The 22,110-nt window shown below is 32.7% G+C and overlaps 3 protein-coding genes across 3 annotated transcripts; 1 reads left to right on the top strand and 2 right to left on the bottom strand.

The window, feature by feature from the left end:
- The first annotated feature begins 1,294 nt into the window (after positions 1-1,294).
- On the top strand, positions 1,295-5,663 carry LOC127106291 (filament-like plant protein 7). The gene is made up of 5 exons (XM_051043595.1): positions 1,295-1,461; positions 1,981-2,090; positions 2,295-4,561; positions 4,663-4,723; positions 4,958-5,663. Exons 2-5 carry the CDS (start codon positions 1,992-1,994, stop codon positions 5,441-5,443), a joined length of 2,913 nt encoding a protein of 970 aa, XP_050899552.1. The 5' UTR covers positions 1,295-1,461; positions 1,981-1,991; the 3' UTR covers positions 5,444-5,663.
- An 884-nt stretch (positions 5,664-6,547) lies between these two features.
- Positions 6,548-7,325, bottom strand: LOC127106293 (40S ribosomal protein S16). The gene has a single exon (XM_051043596.1). It carries the CDS (start codon positions 7,219-7,221, stop codon positions 6,790-6,792), a length of 432 nt encoding a protein of 143 aa, XP_050899553.1. The 5' UTR covers positions 7,222-7,325; the 3' UTR covers positions 6,548-6,789.
- A 7,349-nt stretch (positions 7,326-14,674) lies between these two features.
- Positions 14,675-16,199, bottom strand: LOC127106290 (caffeoyl-CoA O-methyltransferase). Its single transcript, XM_051043594.1, has 5 exons — positions 15,913-16,199; positions 15,724-15,803; positions 15,497-15,641; positions 15,268-15,399; positions 14,675-15,157 (listed from the first exon to the last, which is right to left on the bottom strand). The coding sequence occupies exons 1-5, from the start codon at positions 16,003-16,005 to the stop codon at positions 14,864-14,866; spliced, it is 744 nt and encodes a 247-aa protein (XP_050899551.1). The 5' UTR covers positions 16,006-16,199; the 3' UTR covers positions 14,675-14,863.
- Positions 16,200-22,110: the final 5,911 nt, after the last annotated feature.

Here is a 22,110-nt window from a genome sequence, read left to right as displayed (position 1 = left end):
TTACCCTGTCAAATAAAGTATGCATTTTTTTGTTTTATTTTTTATTTTTGTTGTTGATCGATGTAATGCATTTTATGGTTTTCAAAGTCAAAAGTATCCTCGCATTATGCTCTCACTTTTGTTAAAGCAGCTTATTGGAAGGTCATATGGGGACACATGCCAAATAAATCAAACCAATCTCCAAATAGTTAACTTTATTACCTGACTAATCAAAACAACCAATCACGCAAAGTGTTTTATTGGAACTTAGTTACAAACTCACTACTAAGCAACAAAATGGTTGGTTCAATTGTCAACTCTAATAACATACTCCCTCCATTCCTTTTTAAATATCATTTTTTTACTTTTTACACATACCAAGAAAGTTAATCATTATTGTTACTTTTTAAAAATAATTCTTCTTTTATCTATAATACCCTTAATTATTTATTACATTCACTTTATTTTTTCTCTCTCTGCAATCATTATCTAGGGGTAATTTTGACAAAATTGCAATTAATACCACCTTAAACTTTGCAAGTGACAATTAAAAAGAAACAAATTTTTTTTGTGAGAAAGTGACACTTATAACGGAACGGAGGGAGTATTATATTACATAAGTAAGATATTTAACGTTGTTATTATTTTATCAGATGCTATAATTGTTCTTGATCCAATATGAACGTTTCTCTCATAACTCAATTGAATATTTTTTCCAGAAATATCGATGTTATAAAGTTGATGACACGTAATTAGAGAGTATCTGGTTAATCTATTTTTATCCTTTTACTTCTTTTATTATTTGTCCTTGATGGTGAAGAGAGTGAATGTACCCTTACTAAGCAAGTAGCCATGGGCCTCATCCATAAATAAAAGGAAAAGAAAAAGCATTCATGTATAGACAGATATCTTTCATGATTAAAGATTTTATCTTGATAGCTATGTTTCTATTAAATTATTCTCATGAGCTAAAGCCATGGAATCCTTAAGCATGACAAATGTCAAAATTGTGATTTTAGTGTAGAGAAGTGAAATATGAATATCAATGTCTCAACAAAAACCAAACAAAAAAAAAGCATAGCCTTTATGAATCAACGTAGGCGTGTGTCTCACCTAGAGTCATACTTCAACTGCTTCCATTATGAGTTTCCTCTACCAATAAAGAGTTATAGTCACTGTTACTAGCTTCTCTTTCACTCCATCACAACATGTTATAATATTAATATAATAATATATGAATATGATTTTTATTTTAACTTTATGGTAACATCTAAATAATTAATGTTACATTAAAAAGCAGGTTTTGTAGTTGTCGGTGGAGATGTTCAGCATCCTATGACAAATGTCCGTTGGCAGTACTTTTTCTACCAGCCATTCCATTTTTCTCATTTCTTTTACTTTTATCTCCTAACACCATTTTAACACCAAAAGCCTTACAAAACCTGTTAAACTACTCTTCTTCTTCATGCTACATTTTTCAAGGTACAAATTCTAGCACTACCTTCTCTTTGCTCCTCTTACTGTACTTGTTTGTTCTTCTACTTTTTTTCTTCCATTTTGTAGTTAGCTGTTGTAGCTAACCACCAGCTGTTATAGCTTTTCACTGCAGAGCATTTTTTTATCAGTTAGCAACAGTGTTCTTTTTTTCTTTGTTTGTGGTAGATTATAACCTCTGTAAGTTTTAAATGAAAACAATGTTTCAATTGAAGTGCAACATACCAAAAAATATGCATGGAAACATGTGTGTATTTGTCCCTAAAAAATTCAGATGGTCCAAATCAATTGCTCTTAGTTCACTTGTAATAATAATTCTTTATAAAGAGTGAATATGACACCACAAATTTGCCTCGCCGAGTCAACGCAGAGTCATGTGACCAGTCACATGACTCTGCGTTGATAAAAGCGGATAAACGTGTGTCTAAGGCTAGTAAATAATAAGTGAATTGGCTTGATAGTTATTTGTACAGTGGCATGAAGTTTTCTCTTTCTGTGCATGAATAGCGTCGTGAATCATGAGTCACAAGCCATGGCATTGGAGGAAAAAATCCATAGAGAAGACAATCTTTGCAGATGAAAAAGTTATCAGTCCTTCTCAAGTCATTGAAAAAGAGGTAACTAAAGCTTTATTTCACTCATTTTTACATTAAACATTCTCTTGTAAGCCTTTTATTCTGCAAACCAGAAACATGTTAAGCCATTATCTTCTGCTAAGTTTTGGCCAAGTGTTAATCAGTCATAATTCTCCCTAGAGAACTGAATTCATTAGAGATATGTATGATTGGATTAATATACTAACCAATACTACGTTTTATCAGGAAAAAAATCTTTCAACAGATACGGTACGCGGATCGGGAAGATTGTCACAAAGTCTAAACAAGAAGTTAGCAAAAGTCCTCCTCGATTCTCCCGTTGAAATAGAGTCTGATGAAGATTTAGACAAAGAAGTGTCTACTGAAGCTATTACTCCTACCGATGCAACATTGCCGGAACCTTTGCAGCCACTAACCTGTGTTCAAGAAGAACAAGAGCAAGCGCCGCGTGTTTCCATTTCAAAGATATCGAAAGAGCATGAGAAGGTTCAGAAAGAATTGGAAGAGAAGCTGAGGGAAGCAAATAAAAGGATAGATGAGTTAACTGATAAGAATACTTGTTTAACGAATGTGTTATTCTTGAAAGAGGAATCTATCGGGGAGATTCTTCGATGTAAACAAGAAGCAGATGCTGAGTTTAAGACACTGATGACAAGGTTAGATTCTACAGAAAAGGAAAATGCATTCTTGAGATATGAGTTTCACATGTTGGAGAAGGAACTTGAGATACGGAAGGAGGAGATAGACTATAGTCGTCAGTACGCGGACGCGTCACACAAACAATATCTCGAGAGTTCTCAGAAAGCCTCGGAGTTAGAATCCGAGTGTCAGAGACTCCGTCTCATGATTCAAAGAAGGAAGAGTGAAACTGGAGTGATGAGAAGAGAGACGGATACGAGAAGAAAGAATTCAAATCCTACACGAGTATCAGAGGAGAGTAATGCCTTGATGATCAAACGTTTACGAGATTTGGATGAGGAAAACAAGGCACTCAGGAGAGTTTTAACCAAGAAAAACTCTGAACTCGATTCTTCGAGATTTATGTATGGTGAAACAGCTTCCAGGTTATCACAGGCGGAGACTCTGCTTAGAAAGTTTTCTGAAAATCACAAGTCCATGAAGCTAGCAAGGTATAATGCTGCGTCAAATGAACTTCCTTTAATGTCAAGTTTCGACATTTCTAGTGATGATGAGGCTCTCTCTTCTGGATCCTGGGCGAACGCGCTTATTTCAGAACTCGAACATTTAAGAGTCTCGGAGGCTAAAATTTACGAGAACAATAAAGCATTGGAAGTTCATCATGACATGTATTCAATGGATGATTTTGTTGAGACGGAAAAAAGAGCTATTGTTTCGGTTGATACACCGGAAGGAGGAGGATACTTATCTGATGTAACTGGAAGAGAGATAGTACCAGTTGAACAAGATTTTGGCATTGGTGAGAGGAATAAAAGACCATTTGATTGGCTTCAAATTGTTTTGAATGCCATGTTGGAGGAGAAACGCATATCGAAACGAAGTCTCGATGAATTATTTGATGACATAAAAATCGCGCTCGGGTGTATAAATCAGTCAACTGCTTGCAAATCCGATATAACTCGAAAGTCCATTCATCCGGGAGAATCTGATCCTTTTCATGTTAACAGTTTCAGTGGTTTTATAGAAGCAGTTCATAGAATCATCAAGCTCATTGAAGGAATTGCTCCAAAGTCATTTATCTGCAACAATGGTCAAGATTGCTTGGAGGAGAATCAAAATTCAGACGCATCGTCTCAATCACCGAAATCCAAAGATTACTTTGTTCATGTTTTCCAATGGAAGGTTTCAGACTTGAATCCACTATTGCATCAACTTGTTCACACCTGCAAAAATTTACTAACAGGGAGAGCCGATTTCGAAAATTTTGTCGAGGAAGTTGCATTTGCTTTGGACTGGAGCATTACTAATTGCGCTAACTCCACAAATGCTTCAATTGCAAGGGATAAGATAAAGAAGCGCTTAAACTCTTTTCTGTCAGTAAATGAAAATCAAATCGAGGTTGATGATAAACAATCTTTTCGCACGCCTTCTGTTGTGTATCCAGATGATCGGTCTGATGAGAGTAGTCAGTATAATTTTGTTGAAGAAATTAGAAAATTAAAAGATGATCTGACGAATACAAAATCGGCGAAGAAAGACTTGGAGGTAAAGCTTCTGTCAGTTATTGAAGAGAGTAATAATTTGACAAAAGAGTGTCATGAAGCGCAAAATAGCATCAGAGTTTTAGAATCAGAAATATTGACATTGAAAGAATCAAAAGCTATGGTTGAAGAGAAGATTGAAAAACAAATTATGATAAATGAAGATCTTGACATACAACTTACAATAGCGCAGGCAAAATTAAATAACATCTATCAAAAGTTCTCGTCGCTAGAATTTGAATTTGAGAATAAAAAGAGCTCGTGCGAGGAATTAGAAGCAACATGTCTTGAGCTTCAACTACAGCTAGAAAGGTAAACAGGAAGAAGAAAAACTTCTTTACACCTTTCACCCTTTTCGATTTCAAGCATTTTGCAGTTTTCTAATGAATCTGATTTCGTATACATGGTTACAGCATTGCGAGGAAGGATTCTCCAACAGATGGCAAATGCGAAGCAGAAAAGATATATCAAACTGTAAGAAATTTGCATGCTCTATCTCGTGAACAACTATCCTCGACTCCTGATAATAACAAATATGTTTCTACGTATTGCTATCATGCTATGTCATATCGACTCCTAATAATAACAAATATGTTTCTACATATTGCTATCATGCTATGTCATATCAATTGTCGGTGTTATCAATTTGATTTATATTCTCGTTTGAAGTTAACACTTACTCATCAAATCTCGATGAAAAAAAATCAGGGCTGGGAGATCACAACAGCTTCATCGAAGTTAGCAGAGTGCCAAGAAAGTATCATCAACATTGGGAAGCAACTCAAGGCACTTGCTTCATCTAGTGAAACAGCAGTTTTAGACAGGGTTAACTCGACAACTAATACTATGGACATTCCATCTCAGAAGAACTTGATCAAACGAGCTTCACTCCGCAACCATATGCTAGCCGAGGATGATGGTAAAGAAGGGATGCATACCAGTGTCGAAAACGAAGAAAGCAAAAGTACGGAAGATGCACAGATAGACTCCGTTGTTGAATCTGAAAAAGAAAGTGCTTTGCAAACTCCTCATGTCACGGTTAATGGTTCGGAGCAAAATGATAGAAGCAGTGGCACGAGAAATCAAGCAATTGTAGTGCATAAGAAATATGGAGGTTTTGATTTTCTGAGGAAATTGTTTACAAGAAGAAAGAAAGGGAGGAGTAAAGGAAGCAAATTATTACGCAAGGCATGATTGTGAATGGAAATAAACCTTGCCCATTCTATAAGGTTTTCTGTTGCAGATTTTGATTGGGAACATGTATATTATTTGCTTAATTGAAATTTCAGATTAAACGCGTTGATAAATATATGTACTGAGTTTGGTTTTTAATACAGTTTTTATGTGATTGGCAAAAATGTAACAAAAAGGAAATGATCCTTATCAATTATTAACACTTGCTTCTGTTGTTCAATTGGAAAGTATGATTAATTAACACCAAATAACCACCGTATTGTACCTCAAATTCATCCGCACAAGTTGATTAAGTGTGTGGTAGAAAGCTTCTCCGTAATAAATGCGCCATATTTTGATGCTACAAAACGAGTAGACCCAAACATGAAAAAAATAACAATGGTAAATTTGCTTTGCTGTACTTAAATTGTGCATCACTTCAAATCATATTCACATTCAACCCTTTGGGTATGTTTAGTATGGTTGGATATCATAAAATAAAAGGATCAGAATAGAGGCATTGCGCATATGACCCCTATTGTGAGCTTTGAAAACCAGATAAATACTAACATATTAATACATAAATACTAAAAACTAAGTTCCATCGGACCTAAAACACTTTAAAACATACATATTTGAGAAGAATGTGAATGTGGAAGAATAGAGGAAAATAATAGATGCCTCCTGATTTGAGAAGAATGTGGAAGAGAACAACAAATTTTTAGGTCAAAAATTCACAGCTTGCATATTTGACATCACTAAAAGCTTTTATAGCAGTATACCAATTGCTGTTAGCCCGCTATGGACAACCAAGATAGCAGCATACTATCCATCAATCTCAAAGAAACACTGTTAGAGCCCTGATTAATAAATCAGCTTAAATTTGACCCTAAGACCGAATTCTTGAAAATATAATTGCTTTAATTTCAAAGTTCTGAAAACTACACAAATTATTAACACTGATTCTAAACTCATAAAAACGTTTCTAAAAAATTTGAGATTTGATCGTACAACTACTTATCTCATCCACATCGGTAAAGGTCACAAGAAGCATTAACTAAGAGCTTGATGATGCAGTATATAATCCACGTAGACAAAACAAAATCTCCAGAAAAAGGTGGATCATAAAACATAAGGCATCTTCAGAGATTCATTACCAAAAAAACATAGATCTATGGGATAGTTATGGGATAGTTATCGCATACAAAACCCTAAATAAAAATTTCAACTAAAACAACAAACATAATGTCAAAACAATGGTAGTAGGAATAACAGAAAAAGTTTTCCACAGCATAAAACATGAACCGAAAACTGAATTATAATAAAAACCAAAAACACCTCTTTCTTTTTCCTCCCAAATAAATAATCTAACGATAAGATTTCTGAAACCTCGCACGAGCACCACGCCCACCAAACTTCTTCGGCTCACAACGCCTAGGATCAGCAACAAGCAAAGTTCGATCGTAACGAACAAGAATATCCTTGATCTCCTTCTTGCTCTGTTCATCAACATACTTCTGGTAGAAAGCAACCAGTGCCTTGGCAATGCTCTGCCTGATGGCGTAAATCTGAGAGGTTTTACCACCGCCTTTGACACGAATACGCATATCCACTCCAGCGAAACGGCTCTTTCCCAGCAACAGGATTGGTTCAAAGGCCTTGAACCTGAGGATCTCCGGCTCAACTAACTCGATGGGGGCGCCGTTGATCTTGATTAAGCCACGGCCGCGCTTGCAGTAGGTGACGGCGACGGCGTTCTTCTTGCGGCCAAAACATTGAACTTGTTCCAGCTTTTCCATGGTTACTGCTTCTTCTCTTACTCTCTCCTCTGATGAAAATAAACCCTAATTTGTACGAGGCAGCCAAAGAGAGAACTTATGATAATAGGTATTGTCCAAAGTAACATGGCCCGGCCCAAATTCTTTATATTTGGGCTTTCAGTATTTACACCGCGCCAGAAAATTATCATGCATTAGCACGGTCAATTTTATATAATTATTTTTTAAAATTATATCATTTAAAACTTTATATATATATTTATATATTTTATATTAAAATATATTATAATTAACTTAAACATTTGAATAAAAATATTGTTTTTGATAAAATTTGAATAAAAATATTTGAATGAGATGATTATTATTATATATCAATGTTAAATTTTATCGAGGGAATATGTATTTTATTTAATAGTAAGATATATCTTAACGGTGATGTCTAATTTAATTGAGTGTTTTTAATAAAGTCCTAAATATATTAAATATGATTAGTGGTAAGGCTGAGGTTAGTGGTTGTGATGGAATAATTATTATTAATAAATAATTATTTAAAGATAGAATAATAGTTATTAATATCATTCTTCTATCTATTAGAATATGCCAATAAAAAAAGAGAAACAAAAAAGAGAGAAATAATAGCCTATCAAAAGAAAAAAATAATAATATTTTGAATTGATTGATCACGCGTGATCACGTGGTTATTATTGTCAATGGGATGATTATGAAGTGGGTTATTTAAGTAACCCTAAATATTTGGAAATTTAAGAGTTTTTTTTTTATTTGAATGGATCAGTGGAGATGTAGAGAATTTATAATATATTTATTGGATTAATTAATTATAAATATCTCATAAAAAAATTATTTTTCAGATGGAAATGAATAAATGCGTACGTGGGATGAGTGGGGTTTTTATTGGTTAATAGGATAATATGAAGTGAATAAATGAATGAGTGAAAATGTAAAGAAGTTATAATACATTTAATTGATTAATTAATTATAAAAATGTGTCATAAAAAATTATTTTTGTGGTGGAAATAAATAAATGCGTGAGTGGGTGAGTGGGTTTTTTTAAATAATTTTTAAGGTAGTTTTGGAAATTACATAATATTTTATTAATAAAAAATGATATTAAGTTAGTGAATAATTAAAGATTTGAGATATAAAAATTTAGTAAAAGAAAGTTAATTTTTACTAAATAATTAAAAATAAATAAAATTAAATAAATATAAAAGTTAGTTGAAGAAAATTAAGAGTTAGTGGGAGAAATTTAATTTTTATTAAACAATTAATAAAATTACATGAAAATAATACAATTACATAAAAAAAAACATTAGTTTTGGTTTCAAAAATTGCTTAAGAGACTTAACAACTTGTATATATAAGATATTTAATTAATTAAAGATGTGAGATATAAAAAAATAGTAGAAAAAAATTAGTTTTTACTAAATAATTAAAAATAGATAAAATTAAATAAATATAAAAGTTAGGGGAAGAAAATTAAGAGTTAGTGAGAGAAAATTAGTTTTTATTGAATAATTAATAAAATAACATTAAAATTATACAATTATATAAATAATCTTCATTTTGGCGTCAAAAATTGCTTAAAAGACTTAACAACTTTTATATATAAGACAAATTGTATAATTATCTTAAGAAAATTGCATTTGTATATGGAGTGTTATTAAATTAATTAATAAGATGATATAATAATAAATATTAAGAGTATAATTGTTATAAACTAGGTTGATTAAATAAAAACGGATAGTAATGATAAAGAATAAGAAAAATGAGAAATTAAATAAAGAATTAGAAAGGAAATATTTTGAATGGAAAAAATTATTCATATAATAACCCTAATTTCAAAAAGTGAGATCGGCTACTTGGATTAATTTTTGCTATAATATTTTATATAGGTTCATGTTTCAATCCAAATTATTGATCTCAAGATCTTTCTTAATAACTTTTCTTATAGTCTTTCTAAGTCATCATCTTCGTCTAGTTGATTGACTTCTCTCTATCTGATATATTATCGTTACCATAGAATATGTTTTGCTAAAGGAATCATAAAAAGAATGTGAATTGCAACGGTGAACTTGAGCTTTTGGTATTATGAAAATGAGGTTGACCTGCAAGGATAGCACTCCAATGCTCAAGTCAATATGAGAGTGAAGTGAGTGAATGAAATTTGAATTTGAATTGCACCTGGAAAAAAAATGTGTTTCCTCTTTATATAGTAGAGGGTTATAAAACCTACAAAACTTCATGCATGTGAGTGCTCTAATCCAGGATAACATTCCTACTTTACGAGTGATTTGATGGATTATTATCTTTTCTAGACCGCAATTATATGGCCTTCTGACCGGCCCAAAATATTTTCCCCAAGCCATTGTCTCTACTTTTTAGTGCAAGGGCTTTGTTATTTCCCGTCGATCGTGACCTGACTTGAGTGGAAAACCAAGATGTGACATTAATTTCATTTGGAACTCGTGCCTTAAATGTGTCAGATGTCTTTTCGTAGGTTCTATCATAATGACCTTTTGGAAACTAAAGTACTTAAGTGCTTTGTTGATGCAATCTGGATCGTTTATAATGTTTATGATCCTTATTTTGATAAGTCAACATGCAATCTTTGTAGAGTCAATTATACAGTTTCTTGAGGTGTTACATTTCTCCTTTTCGTCATCTGTATTTCCACAAGATACGGTTTTCTTTAGTCGAATGAAGTGGTGCCCTTCAAGAGTCAAAAATCGATGAAGGATGTTTCTGTCTCTTGAGTTGATCTTGCTATTTCAATAACTATTTATATATTTGCTCGTGAAGGTAGTCTCGAAAGCGCCTTTCTCAACATGGGTCCTTCTTCAGATTTGGGTGTACTGGTCCTTGAGGAAGGTAAAATAATTTGTAATGAGTATAAATGGTGTGTTAATCCTTTTTATGAGTGCACTTTTAAAGTCTCAGGTCTTCGTTTGCCCTTGAACAACTTCGAAATATAGGTTTTTAACCATCTAATGATTGCTCCTTGGAAGTTCAATCTTGTAAGTTGGGCTAACATCAAAGTCTTCCAATATTAATGGGATTATCTAGGAGGAAAACCCTATTTATCACTTTTCTTCCATCTTTTTAAACATCAATTTTTTTTTGTTATCCCTCTAAAGGAAAAGGTTCATGCGATAGTATCCGTTATAGGAATTGAGATTGAGAATAGGTGTATCCGTTTATTTTGCAAGTTTTGGAACCAAGGACATTTTTTGACGGGGAGCGGATTGTACGTCTACAAGGAAAATGACTTGTCCCCAAAAGAGCTTTACTTGAAAAAACGATTGACCACCTTCATCAAAGAGTTAAGTTATGTTAGGGGTGTCGTTCCCCGAGATGAAATCTCAAATAAACGCTTGAAGCGACTCATTCAAACCCGCTTATTGATGGGCGTCGACTCCAAGAGGAAATGAAGGTTATCTACAGTGAGCTTCTTGTGCCTTTGTCGCCCATTGACTGTTTTTTTTATCTCCAATTCTTGACATTTTGATAAAGGGAAATTGTGCCAAGGGGTGTCGACCTTTTGAATGCTCTAGTGTCGGTCAATGCCCGCGCCCCAATCAGGGTTACAAAAAGGTTTTTCCGGTCTTCTCGGTCGGGCTTCCCTTAAGTGCGGGGAGAAAATGCCTCGGGGTCTGCTCCTGACGTAGAGATTCTTTGTAGTGCTCTAGGGGTATCATGGGCCCTTGTCTCCTTGGCTCGAATGAGACCTTATACCCTTGAACACTTAACACTTAAGATAAAAAAACACTACAATATTGATAGATCCAACATTCACACAATAAAATAATACATATAATCATAAAAAATATCAACTTAACATTTAAAAAATAAATAAACATATTGTCATAAATTTAAAATATATAAGCTTAATAAACAAAATACTTAACAAATGCATAAGTTTTTCACACCATACTTAATAAACAAAATCAAGTCTTGCTAATAAATTCTATTTTTATAGCACTAAGAATCCAATTTTTATTGCAGGTATGTTATTGTATGCTACGAAAATATTATAGCACTGCAAATTCAATTTTTATAGCACTGCAAATCTAATTTTGGTTGCAAATCCAATTTTTGTAGCAGGTATTATATAGCTTTGTAAATCCAATTTATATAGTACTAACTAGCATTATAAATCATGAAGAAAAACAACCCATGAACAGTAATGGTAGAAAAAGACACACAACAATAGGAAAAAGCAACAAGAAGCACACAAGAGTATCATACCTAATTTCTAAAAATTGAAATACTCATGAGCATGAAAATAAATCAATAGAACATACATATAAATAGGTGGAAAAATAAGAAGAAATATGACATACCTTGTCAGGGTAGAAGAAGAAGCAGGTCTGGAAAGAGAAGAGTTACACTGAATGAATAGAAAAATGTCACGTGAATTGAAGAATGAAGAATAGGAACAGTTAATAAAATTGAAATTTTTGAGGACAAAATTGTAATTGGGTTATTAATTGATTCTATCCTATTGGATACACTCCAATTTGGGAGGAATCAAAAATGGATTAAAAAGTGGTATTAGATGGAATTGGTTCCATCACACTCCATTCCATTCCATTTATTTTTTGCAAAAACAAACAATGGAATATAACTCCACTCCATTACATTCCATACCATCCCTTTCCATCAATCCAAACAGACCCTTAGGCTTTAATTGTGGAGTTTTGTTGGAGTTTTATGTAGGTGAAATTGGTTGAAAGTCTGAGGGAATTTGGTTTGCTTCTTTGGATTCATTTGCGTTTGGGATGCTACCGTGTCGTGCCGTCGGACTTGCAGTCGATGTTGGTTTGTGGCTTTGAGTTTTCTGCTATGGTTCTTTCTTTTTCTGTTGCAACTTTCTGGCTTTTTGGTAGTTGCTTTCGGCTTTGGGTGGCGTTGGGTTTGGCTTTGGCAGGATTGCAGCTGTTTGTTCCGCCGTGGGCTTCATGCTGCTCATCAATTCCAATTGTTTTTCTTTTTCTTCATTTTATCTTATGTAAAATATTATGGATTGTACTAATTAAAATTGAATTGGATAAATGGAAAATGTTTTGGATAATGAATTATGGTTGGGATTTAAAAATGGATTATGGTTATAAAAATGAATTTGGATATTGAATTTAATGGATAGTTAAAATGGATTTGCAAATGGGCTTTGGAATTTGGATATGAAATGGATATTGGTTAAGTGGATTAGATGTTAAAATGGGCTTTAAAAATTAGAATTGGATTATGGATATGCAAATGGATTTTTGTTTTGGTTTTAAAAAAATGGATTATTAAATTGGTGAATGGATAACAAAATGATTTAATGGCGACCTCTAAAATAAAAGAATGGGCATATTCCTAAATGAACCACCAAGACCCAAAAGTAAAAAAAGAAGAAAGAAATTCTAACCGATTAAACATGGAATTCCAAAATTCAAAATTGAAAGGTAAATGACCTCTAAAGTTAATTCATCTTCAAATTTCGAAAATCAACTTGGAATCAAAATCAATTTGAAATCTAAAGATCAATGATCTCTACAACTAATTTGTTAAAACGAAGACGCAATGACTTTTAAAATCAATTTAATTCCCAAAGATCAATTCGAGCCTCCAAAAGTCAATTTGAACCTCCGGGATTAGATTGCAATTAAAACCAAATTTGAATTTAAACTCAATTCGAAAAGAAGGTCAAGACACAATGATGGATGTAATGGTCGTTAACGGTTTCAACTAATCAGCACGGTTCAAAAAACGGTTCAAAATGAAATATGAATGGATAATGAGCATGGTTTAACAAAGCTTACAGGTGAGCATGAATACGAACATGAGTTAGGGCTAGGAAATTGATCTTGGTCAGATGATTGACTTTGGTTAACTGATTGACCAAAAAGTCAACTCTAGTGAAAAATGTGTACTTTTGTATGGACAATTGAGTGTGGACTACAATCTCCTGAACCAAATGACTTAGGTTAATGCTATGAATCAAACCAGATGTATGTTAACCAAACAAAAGATCATGCACATATGAAATTTTAACTGAACCCTACTCCATGAATTAAGACCATAAATCTTCTAAGCACATGAATCATCCATAATGGACCAAATGAGTCAGATGAAACCTCAATATTGAATATATACCCCACTGAGGATGTCATAGTCAGCAACTAGGGTTTCAAACCATATGATGTGCAATACCATAATCTTCAATCAAACCCTGATTTTATCAACCACAACTCTGAATCCATGATACCTGTTAGCAGTTGTTAATCAAGAATGAATGAATATGAATGGGACATGGATGAGATTAAATGAACCAAGTTATAGGTCAAATGAAAAGAAAAAAGGAAGGATAAATTTTGAGGTATGACAACTGCCCATATTTAATCTTCTCGGACCTGAAGATATGAATAGCAACGACTTTCAAACATTTATGGTAGGAGACGATTAAATATCAAAATAATCAAGAAATTTGTCCACGGAAAATGAATAAAGGAAATGAATGAAGTGAATGAGATGTAGAGTACGAATATTAATGGAAAGTTGTTAATGAGATATTTTATGAAATCATATTAAGCGGAGATGTTTTAGAGTTTATATATATATATATATATATATATATATATATATATATATATATATATATATATATATATATATATATATATATATATATATATATATATATATATATATATATATATATATATATATATATATATAATCTGATAATTGATTCATAATCATTCATTTTATAATAGCGTTCATATTACTATTAAAATTATAATATTTAAATTAAATATTCCAACATTCATAGATATCAGTATCATAAAAATTTGCCGAAGAGATTCCCTCCTTCACGGCGATTCTCCGAATCTAACATTTCGTATAACAAAACAGATATGCAGTGGGAGCAGTTGAGAAGTCTTTATGGACCAAATTGAAATTTGATGGGTGGGATTCAGTGTAGGCAAATCAACCGTGACAAGAAGAAGAAAAAAAGTAGAAATTTGTTAGCACAAAAGATGCTACTACTAATTTGTTGCAAGTTGCAACTACTACATAATGTTGTTATCGTCACGATTAAGAATTTAAGTTGTATTTCTCACATAGGTCTAGAGTGGCAAAACGGATCCGATCCGTTGGACATGTTCGTTTTGATCGCACTTTAGTACGGGGCAGACTAAGGATTTAGATATTCATTCTCTAATGTGTCGTTTCGTCCCGTTTTAGGTCCAAATCCTCAATTTTAGGTCCACATCCTCAACTATGACCGTCTCGTCCCGTTTTTTTGGGGTTTTTGCGGGACAGACCTAAACGAGACGGATCCCGTTCCGTTTGCCACCCCTCCATTTGCCTCTATTTTGAGAGAATAGCAAAATTTACAATGTAATTCGACTGGGAGAATAATTGGCTTCAAAATAAAAACATAACATGTTTTTTGAAATGAAGCTAGTAGTATAAAAGGCCAAACATATATATAATTCCAATTATTCGCCATCTCAATGTCAATGAGAAGAGAAAATTACAAACACAAATATTTTGAAGAAAAAGAAATTAAAATTTGATGACTTTTTAATAAATGCATAAATTCCCACACAATAATTGTCAATAATGTGGAGCGGTGCATGCACACGCAAATGAATCACTTGATCCGACGGCAGATAGTGATTCCATCACCAACCGGAAGCATACAGATTTCAATCCTAGGGTCCACAGCCAAAGCCTTGTTAAGCTCCAACACGAAATCTCTGTAGTACCTAACATACTTCCTGAGAGGAGCATCAGGAGGTGCCACCACAGATCCATTCCATAGGGTGTTGTCGTAGCCGATCACACCTCCCACTTTAACAAGATCAATCAACCTCTTATGGTAGTTGATGTAATTGTCCTTATCCGCATCAACAAAAATAAAATCGTAGCTCCCATGATTTTTTTCCTAAAATTTATAACACACAAATTAAATTAATCATTAATTTTTCCATTAATGTTTTTTACCTTCTTATTTATTTCTTCAAATGGGTTAGAAAAAATAATGGTAAAGCTTACATCTTTAACTAGTTCATCAAGAACTGGTAGAGCAGGACCTTCTCTGAAATCAATTTTGTGGTCAACACCAGCTTTTTTTATCACAGGAAGACCCAACTCGTAATTTTCCTTGTTAATATCCATAGCCAAAATCTGTTACAGAATAAATAATTAATAACTAATTTTTAATATAAACCAGATATCATCTGCATGCATAACTGAATAGACTAATCTCTCTAACTGATACTACCTTTCCATCTTCAGGAATGGCGAGGGCAGTGGCAAGGAGGGAGTAGCCAGTGTAGACACCAATTTCCATGGTGTTCTTGGCATTGATGAGTTTAAGGAGCATGCTCAAAAATTGTCCTTCGTCTGCAGAGGTTGTCATGAGGTTCCTGTGTTTTTTTGTTCAATTAATCAGTAATAAAAAACATAGAAACTAAACAAATTAAAAAAAATTTAATGAGTTTTCTTTACCATGGGTGTTTTGCTGTGATCTCTCTCAATTCTTTCATGGCTTCATGTTCTCTTGGGAAAACACTGGTCTCTAGAATATACTGTTCATAATTAAAAAAAATATTAATTTTTTAAGAACTTAAATTTTAATTCATTCTAAATAATCAATTTTTTAGGGGAAAAATTCAAAAGAAGTGAATTTGGGTGTACCTGGTAAAGAGCATCACTTTGGAGAAGACTCTTGTGACCAACCTCTTGGTGTCTTCCAGATTCAGTTTGCTTTTGATCCTCGTTGGTTGCCATTGTTATATTCTTCTACTGTTTTTGTTTCCTTTTCTTATTTCTTCACACTTTTCAGCTTCTGCTATGTGTTGAAGAGATAATTGGAGCCTGTTTGAGAAGGAGATAAGAAGAAGGGTTATATAAGGGAGGAAAAAACCGGTTCGAACCGGGTTGGTTGAGGAAAAAATGCTGTGGTGTTTGGTTGAACCGGTTGGCGTGCGGTCCGTGGTTGGTGAGGTCTTATTATACTAAAGCAAAGGAATGAGTGTGGGCCAGACTACTATGGATGTTATTTATTCTTTTCTTTTTTGACATATGTTACTTTTCTTCTTTTGGTAGAATTAGTAGGGATTTTGTGTATTTGTTTTTTCATGTTTTTAGTAGGATTTTTCTTTTTTCTTTTAATAGAATTAGTAGAGATTTTGTGTATTTATAGAAAATATAAGTTTTTTTTTTCTGGGTAGAAAATATAAGCCTGTATATGTATACTTTGTACATTTTATTTTAACACTAGTAAATTTTATTTTTTTAAAATAACGTGACAGAAAAATTCATACATAATTATTATCATATTTAAATTATTTAGTTGTAAATTCTAAAATTAAAGAGCTTAATTGTTATCTAGATATTTTTACACCATCAATAAATTATAATTATTTAAATATATTATTTAAAAAAAATTAAAATTAAAGTAAAACATTTTAAATAAATCAACTGTTATAGTAATTAATTTATGATATAAAATATCTTTAAAGTATTTTAATTAAATCATAAAAAAATGAAATATTTTAAATTTAGACTTTTTAAAATAATTTAAAACTTCAGAATATTCCAAACACAATTGTCATTTATGCAATAAGATGGATATTTTTTTCATATATGGATTATTTGCAAAATTAATATTCTCATCATTGTATTTAAAAAAAAGTTAATTAAATCGTTACTAGTAAAGTGATTTTCTGAAATTGATATTTTTATATTTATTTTTAAATAGTTAATTTATATTTCTAACTTTTGTAACTCTTTGACACACTAGCATGCACAATACACAAACGGGATTGGACGGTGGGATGTAGGTGATCTACAAAAGGTTAGTTGGATGATACGGTCCCACAGATGTGGTGGAAATTACCCAAATGGGTTTGGGGTTGGTGAAGTCAGGTGAGTGAGGGTCTTTGTGTCTGGACTAAGGCGTGTGAGAGTTGGTTATCTCAAAGGTGGGTCTAAATTACTCTATCTCTAAATTACAGTATTTTTGGATGAGTCTAAATTAATCCTAGAGGTATAATTTTTTACATGTTTGAATATTTTAACTTAATTACAGTTTGGTCTTCTATTTTAATTTATTCAATTTCTTGTTTACGTATTATTAAAACTAATTCTTCTATTTTAAATTTAGATTATTTTTAATCACTTTCATATTTTTGACATTTAAAATTGAAAACCGGTCTATTTTTAATAATTAATTATTTGTGTTTCTGACATTTATTTTGTAAAAATATTACATTAACATATTAATAATATAGGTAACACGTCATTAAAAAAATAATATATTATTTTTTTCAATATAAAAAATATATAAATCAAATCAAATTGATTTGAATTTACAATATAAAAATTAATTTCGTGAATTAATTAAAATATGAAGATTAAAAATATAGTTAAGCTACATATTTCAAGGTGAAGATTTTATTAAAGGGTTGTCCATGAAAGAGTTTGTCAAGACTATTGAGTTAATGCGTCTCTGTTACAATTAAAATTTTTTTTGAGTGAGTTTCTTCTACTTCGATCTTGCATGAGTATTGTCAATTTTTGTGTGTGTGTAAGAGTGTGCCTAGTCATATAGAGGAAGTGAATATTTGGTTTGATAAAGAGTTTTGAATGACGGTTGAAGACATTGTAGTTGCTGAATGTCCTTTTTTAGGGACCTTCGATAGATGGTGGCTTCTTTGTCCATTAGAGGCAGAGATTAGGATTGTACACGTCACTAGAGACTATCTCATACAATTTTGTGGATTCATTGAGCCAATCTTGAATGTTACATGATTATATATTGAGAGACAGTGATACATATGATATGAACTCTAATTTTGACAGAGTTTTAAATGGTCATAGTTTTGCAATTATAAATTTTGAACTTACCAGTTTTACTAGCAAGAACATTGTCCTTTTTTAAATACTTGTTTTGTTTTGGCGAGTGTCATTTTTAGTAAATATGTTCACGACATGAATGTAAAATTTGATATGACCACAAGATAGAAAACAATTTTTTGACTGATTGCAAGCAACATATGCTCATAATTTTCTCTTTGTTATTCCTATTTATGAGTTAGATCAACAACTCATGTCACTTATAGAGTATCGTACTATCCTTAGATATCACCTTATGATTCTATTAATGAAGTTTGTCCTGTTTGTCGCAAGACATGCTTGGACACATTTAGGGAATATGTGATTCATTGTAAGGAACTTCCAATATTAAAATACTGACATGATTTTCTTAAAGATGTCTTGTAAAGAAAGAGATGCATGCGAATTTCTTGACTGCCTCAAATGAAGGGATATCGACACTTAGACCAACGTATGTTCTAGTGTACGTTTGGGTAGGAAAAACATGCATATGTGAACTTGATTGAAATTTTTCCATTGCAATTAAAGTGGAAGTTTTATTGTGCCACGGACATCTCTCAAAACTGCTTCAAGTAAAGTGGTCAAACATGAAAAAACGTGTTCTGATAATTAATATTTACTATTTGTCTTTCACACTTTTGGTTTCTTAATATATGAGACAATTGATATTTTATAGAGTCTGAATGTTCATGCATGACAATGTTGTCTCGTTGATTATAATTTTAAAAGGATTGATTTTGCTATTTAAAAAAAGTTTTTATTTTTAAAATTGATTTTAACCTTTTAAGCTTTTCTGTTATAATTGATTTTTAACCTTAAATTTATTGTTGAATTGACTTTTATATAAATATATTTAAATATAAATTAATATTCAATTCACTTTAATTATAATTAATTTATTAAACTTTAATTTATGTTATCCTAAAATCAAATGTATACTACTAGGTAAAATATTTTTATTTTAGCAGACAACTAAGTAAAATATTAAAATGTGGTTGAGTCAGAACTATGTTGACTATTGTAGAATGCATATGTAAAGCAAGACTTAGTAGTTTTTTTTGTGTTGAACTATGTTGACTATGGGCCATGCCAATACCAATTACTATCTATAATGACTAATTAAAAATGGGATAAACAAGATTCTCACCTAAAATACCTAAGAAGAAAATGAGAGACCAAAGTTGTACAAGCACTGATCCTAGTAATTGGTGGATTTAATGTGTTATTTTATTCCATAATATTGGAGTTAGAAAATACAATCAGATATAGTTATTTTCCTTTGTTGTTAGGTGTAGACTAATGGAAAGGAGATGCCAATTGTTTTCAAGTTAAAGTGATATAGGAACATAGTTAGTGGAAATCAGAAGAGGGGTTGTTGTGAGAGGGAAAGGGACTATGTGGAGAGTTGTTGTGGAACAACAGGACAAAAAAAAACTTCAAAAACAAGTTTCCAATTTGCCTGCTCCAACAAGCCTACCCCTTAATTAGGTTTGTATGTTTTTTCATTGTGGCTAGGTAATTCTATTAACGTGGTAGGTGGACTATTCGGTGCATCTATATTCTAAACCGTTTGATGTAATGTTTATTTAATGAATGATTTTGATGAATCGGTTGCAATTGTAGCAATTTTCGTTGTTATTATTTTTTAAAATTTTTTTAAAGGTCAAAATGCATTTGAAGTTGTAAAGCACAAGAAGTGCTGCCCGGAACCGATCAAACAGCAGATATAACGCTGCAAAACACACCAGAAAAGTAGCATAAACAACTAAAAACCACCGAACTAGATGGAACAAGAGGCCACTACTGAAACCTATTCAAGACTGAGGAATTTAAGCACTAAACAACCAATCAATTCGATTAAAAAAAATTGAGACTAACTAAATGTTGAAAATCTCCTAAAATTTATATAGAATTTCAATCCATCTTGATGAACAAGATTGTTATTACCCACACAATAGCAATATAATAGTAATGAAAAGAGAACAACAATGGAGAAGGAAAGAAAGTAAAGAACGATAAAGGAGAAGAGAAATATAATTCTACAGAGTTTCTCTCTGCCCACAAACGGTGGAAAACTTCAATTCTGCATAGTTTCTCTTTGTCCACAAACTGTGGAAAACTTCTTACTCACTTTACAACTGCAAAATACTATGAATACAATGTTATGAATGCTCTATTCACATCCTTACAAAAATAAGAATTACTCTATCTATTTATATACTTAGATTAACTTGGACTTCAAGCCAAAACCCAAAACTATAAAAGGCAAAATAGCTAACACTACTAAAATAAACCTAAGTCGAAATTCTGTGTGAAGTAACATGCTTTGACACTTCGACACACTAACACAACTTAACATATTAGGTGGTTCAATACTTCTTACTCTGTCGAGCAACCTGCTTCAACACAAGGAATTACAATTCAACACACCACCTAATTCACTATGTCTAAGCTATCTACATTCATCATAACTCTTAGCCTTCTGAACACTTCGACCTGCACTCCCTTCATCATGATGTCTGCAATCTGATTTTCAGTTCTACAGTGTTCCACATTCATCTTCCCACATGCTACGTGCTCTCGAAGATAATGGAACCTCATTTCGATATGCTTGCTTCGACCATGTGCTATCGGATTCTTCGCCAGATTGATAGCTGACATGTTGTCGACTCTCATGGTAATTGCTCCATGACTCTTCGCTGTTATCTCTTCGACCAGATTCACCATCCACGTTGCTTGACATGCACAGAGAGAAGCAACTATGTATTCTGCTTCGCATGACGATAATGCCACTACTGGCTCCTTTCTCGAACTTCAAACAACTGGTGCACCACCTAGCATAAACACATAGGCAATTGTGGATTTTCGATCCTCAATATCACTACACCAACTTGAGTCGGTGTATCCCACTAATTTGCATTATTTTCCTTCATCAGCTGCAGGAAACAAAATGCCATAGTCTAGAGTTCCTTTCAGATACCTTAGTATCCTCTTCGTCGCTGCTAGATGTGATACCTTTGACTTTTGCATGAACCTACTCACCATACCTACCTTTGGCTTTTGTATTGGGTTGGATCGACATCATCTGAATCTGAATCTTTCGACACTTGTAATATGGGCTCAACTTGAGTCGAAGTTGGGTTGCAATCTTGCATCTCAAATCTCTTGAGAATTTCACCTACATACCTTCTTTGATGCATCATCGGACCTCTACCACTCTTGTAGAATTTGATGCCAAGGAAATATGAAATGTCACCCAGATCTGACATTTCGAATTCCTTATTGAGATCACCTTTGAAATCTTTGATCTCCTTTTTACAACTACCTGTTATCAACAGGTCATCGACATAGAGGCATAGTATAAGCAATTAACTATTGTTTCTTCTTACATATACTCCATGTTAAGATTTGCACTTCAAAAATTCCTTCTCCCTTAGAAAACCATCTATCTTCTTGTTCCAAGCTCTTGGAGCTTGTTTAAGTCCGTATAGGGTTTTATGCAACCTGTACACCTTTCTTTCTTCGCTATGTTTCACAAACCCAGCTGTTTGTGCAACATAAACTTCTTCTTCTAAGGGGCCATTAAGGATTTCACATTTCATATCCATCTGACACATCTTCTAGTTGTTCATGTTTGATAGACCAACAACCAACCTGATTGTTTCGATCCTAGCAACAGGTGCAAAAACCTCATCGAAGTCGATTCCTTCTTTCTGAAGAAATCCTTTCGCCACAAGTCTCGCCTTGTGTCGAGTCACTTCTCCTTTGGGATTCAACTTCACCTTGTATACCCACTTCACATTGATTGCCTTCTTGTCTTGGGGCAATTTGACAAGTGACCAAGTGTTGTTGACTTTGATTGACTTCAGTTCTTCGTCCATTACTTTCATCTACTTCGAAACTTTCAATGCCCCAGCTGCATTGACAGGTTCGACATCTGCATAGAAAGCATAATGTACCAACTCACCTTCTTCATCGACCACATCATCTGATGTA

Source organism: Lathyrus oleraceus, chromosome 7, assembly GCF_024323335.1.
Source record: "Lathyrus oleraceus cultivar Zhongwan6 chromosome 7, CAAS_Psat_ZW6_1.0, whole genome shotgun sequence".
Classification (NCBI taxonomy): Eukaryota; Viridiplantae; Streptophyta; class Magnoliopsida; order Fabales; family Fabaceae; genus Lathyrus; species Lathyrus oleraceus.
The sequence above is the reverse complement of the archived record's forward strand: the minus strand, read 5'-3'. Positions and strand labels throughout refer to the sequence as shown.

Bases quoted from the DNA above. Each gene is read 5' to 3' on its own strand.
- LOC127106293 (XM_051043596.1), bottom strand. From the start codon at position 7,221: ATGGAAAAGCTGGAACAAGTTCAATGTTTTGGCCGCAAGAAGAACGCC.
- LOC127106290 (XM_051043594.1), bottom strand. From the start codon at position 16,005: ATGGCAACCAACGAGGATCAAAAGCAAACTGAATCTGGAAGACACCAA. The intron at 15,804-15,912 runs GTACACCCAAAT...AATTATGAACAG, and splicing joins AAAGTGATGCTCTTTACCAG to TATATTCTAGAGACCAGTGT. The intron at 15,400-15,496 runs GTAGTATCAGTT...ATTCTGTAACAG, and splicing joins CCATTCCTGAAGATGGAAAG to ATTTTGGCTATGGATATTAA.
- LOC127106291 (XM_051043595.1), top strand. From the start codon at position 1,992: ATGAGTCACAAGCCATGGCATTGGAGGAAAAAATCCATAGAGAAGACA. The intron at 4,562-4,662 runs GTAAACAGGAAG...ACATGGTTACAG, and splicing joins CTTCAACTACAGCTAGAAAG to CATTGCGAGGAAGGATTCTC. The intron at 4,724-4,957 runs GTAAGAAATTTG...AAAAAAAATCAG, and splicing joins CAGAAAAGATATATCAAACT to GGCTGGGAGATCACAACAGC.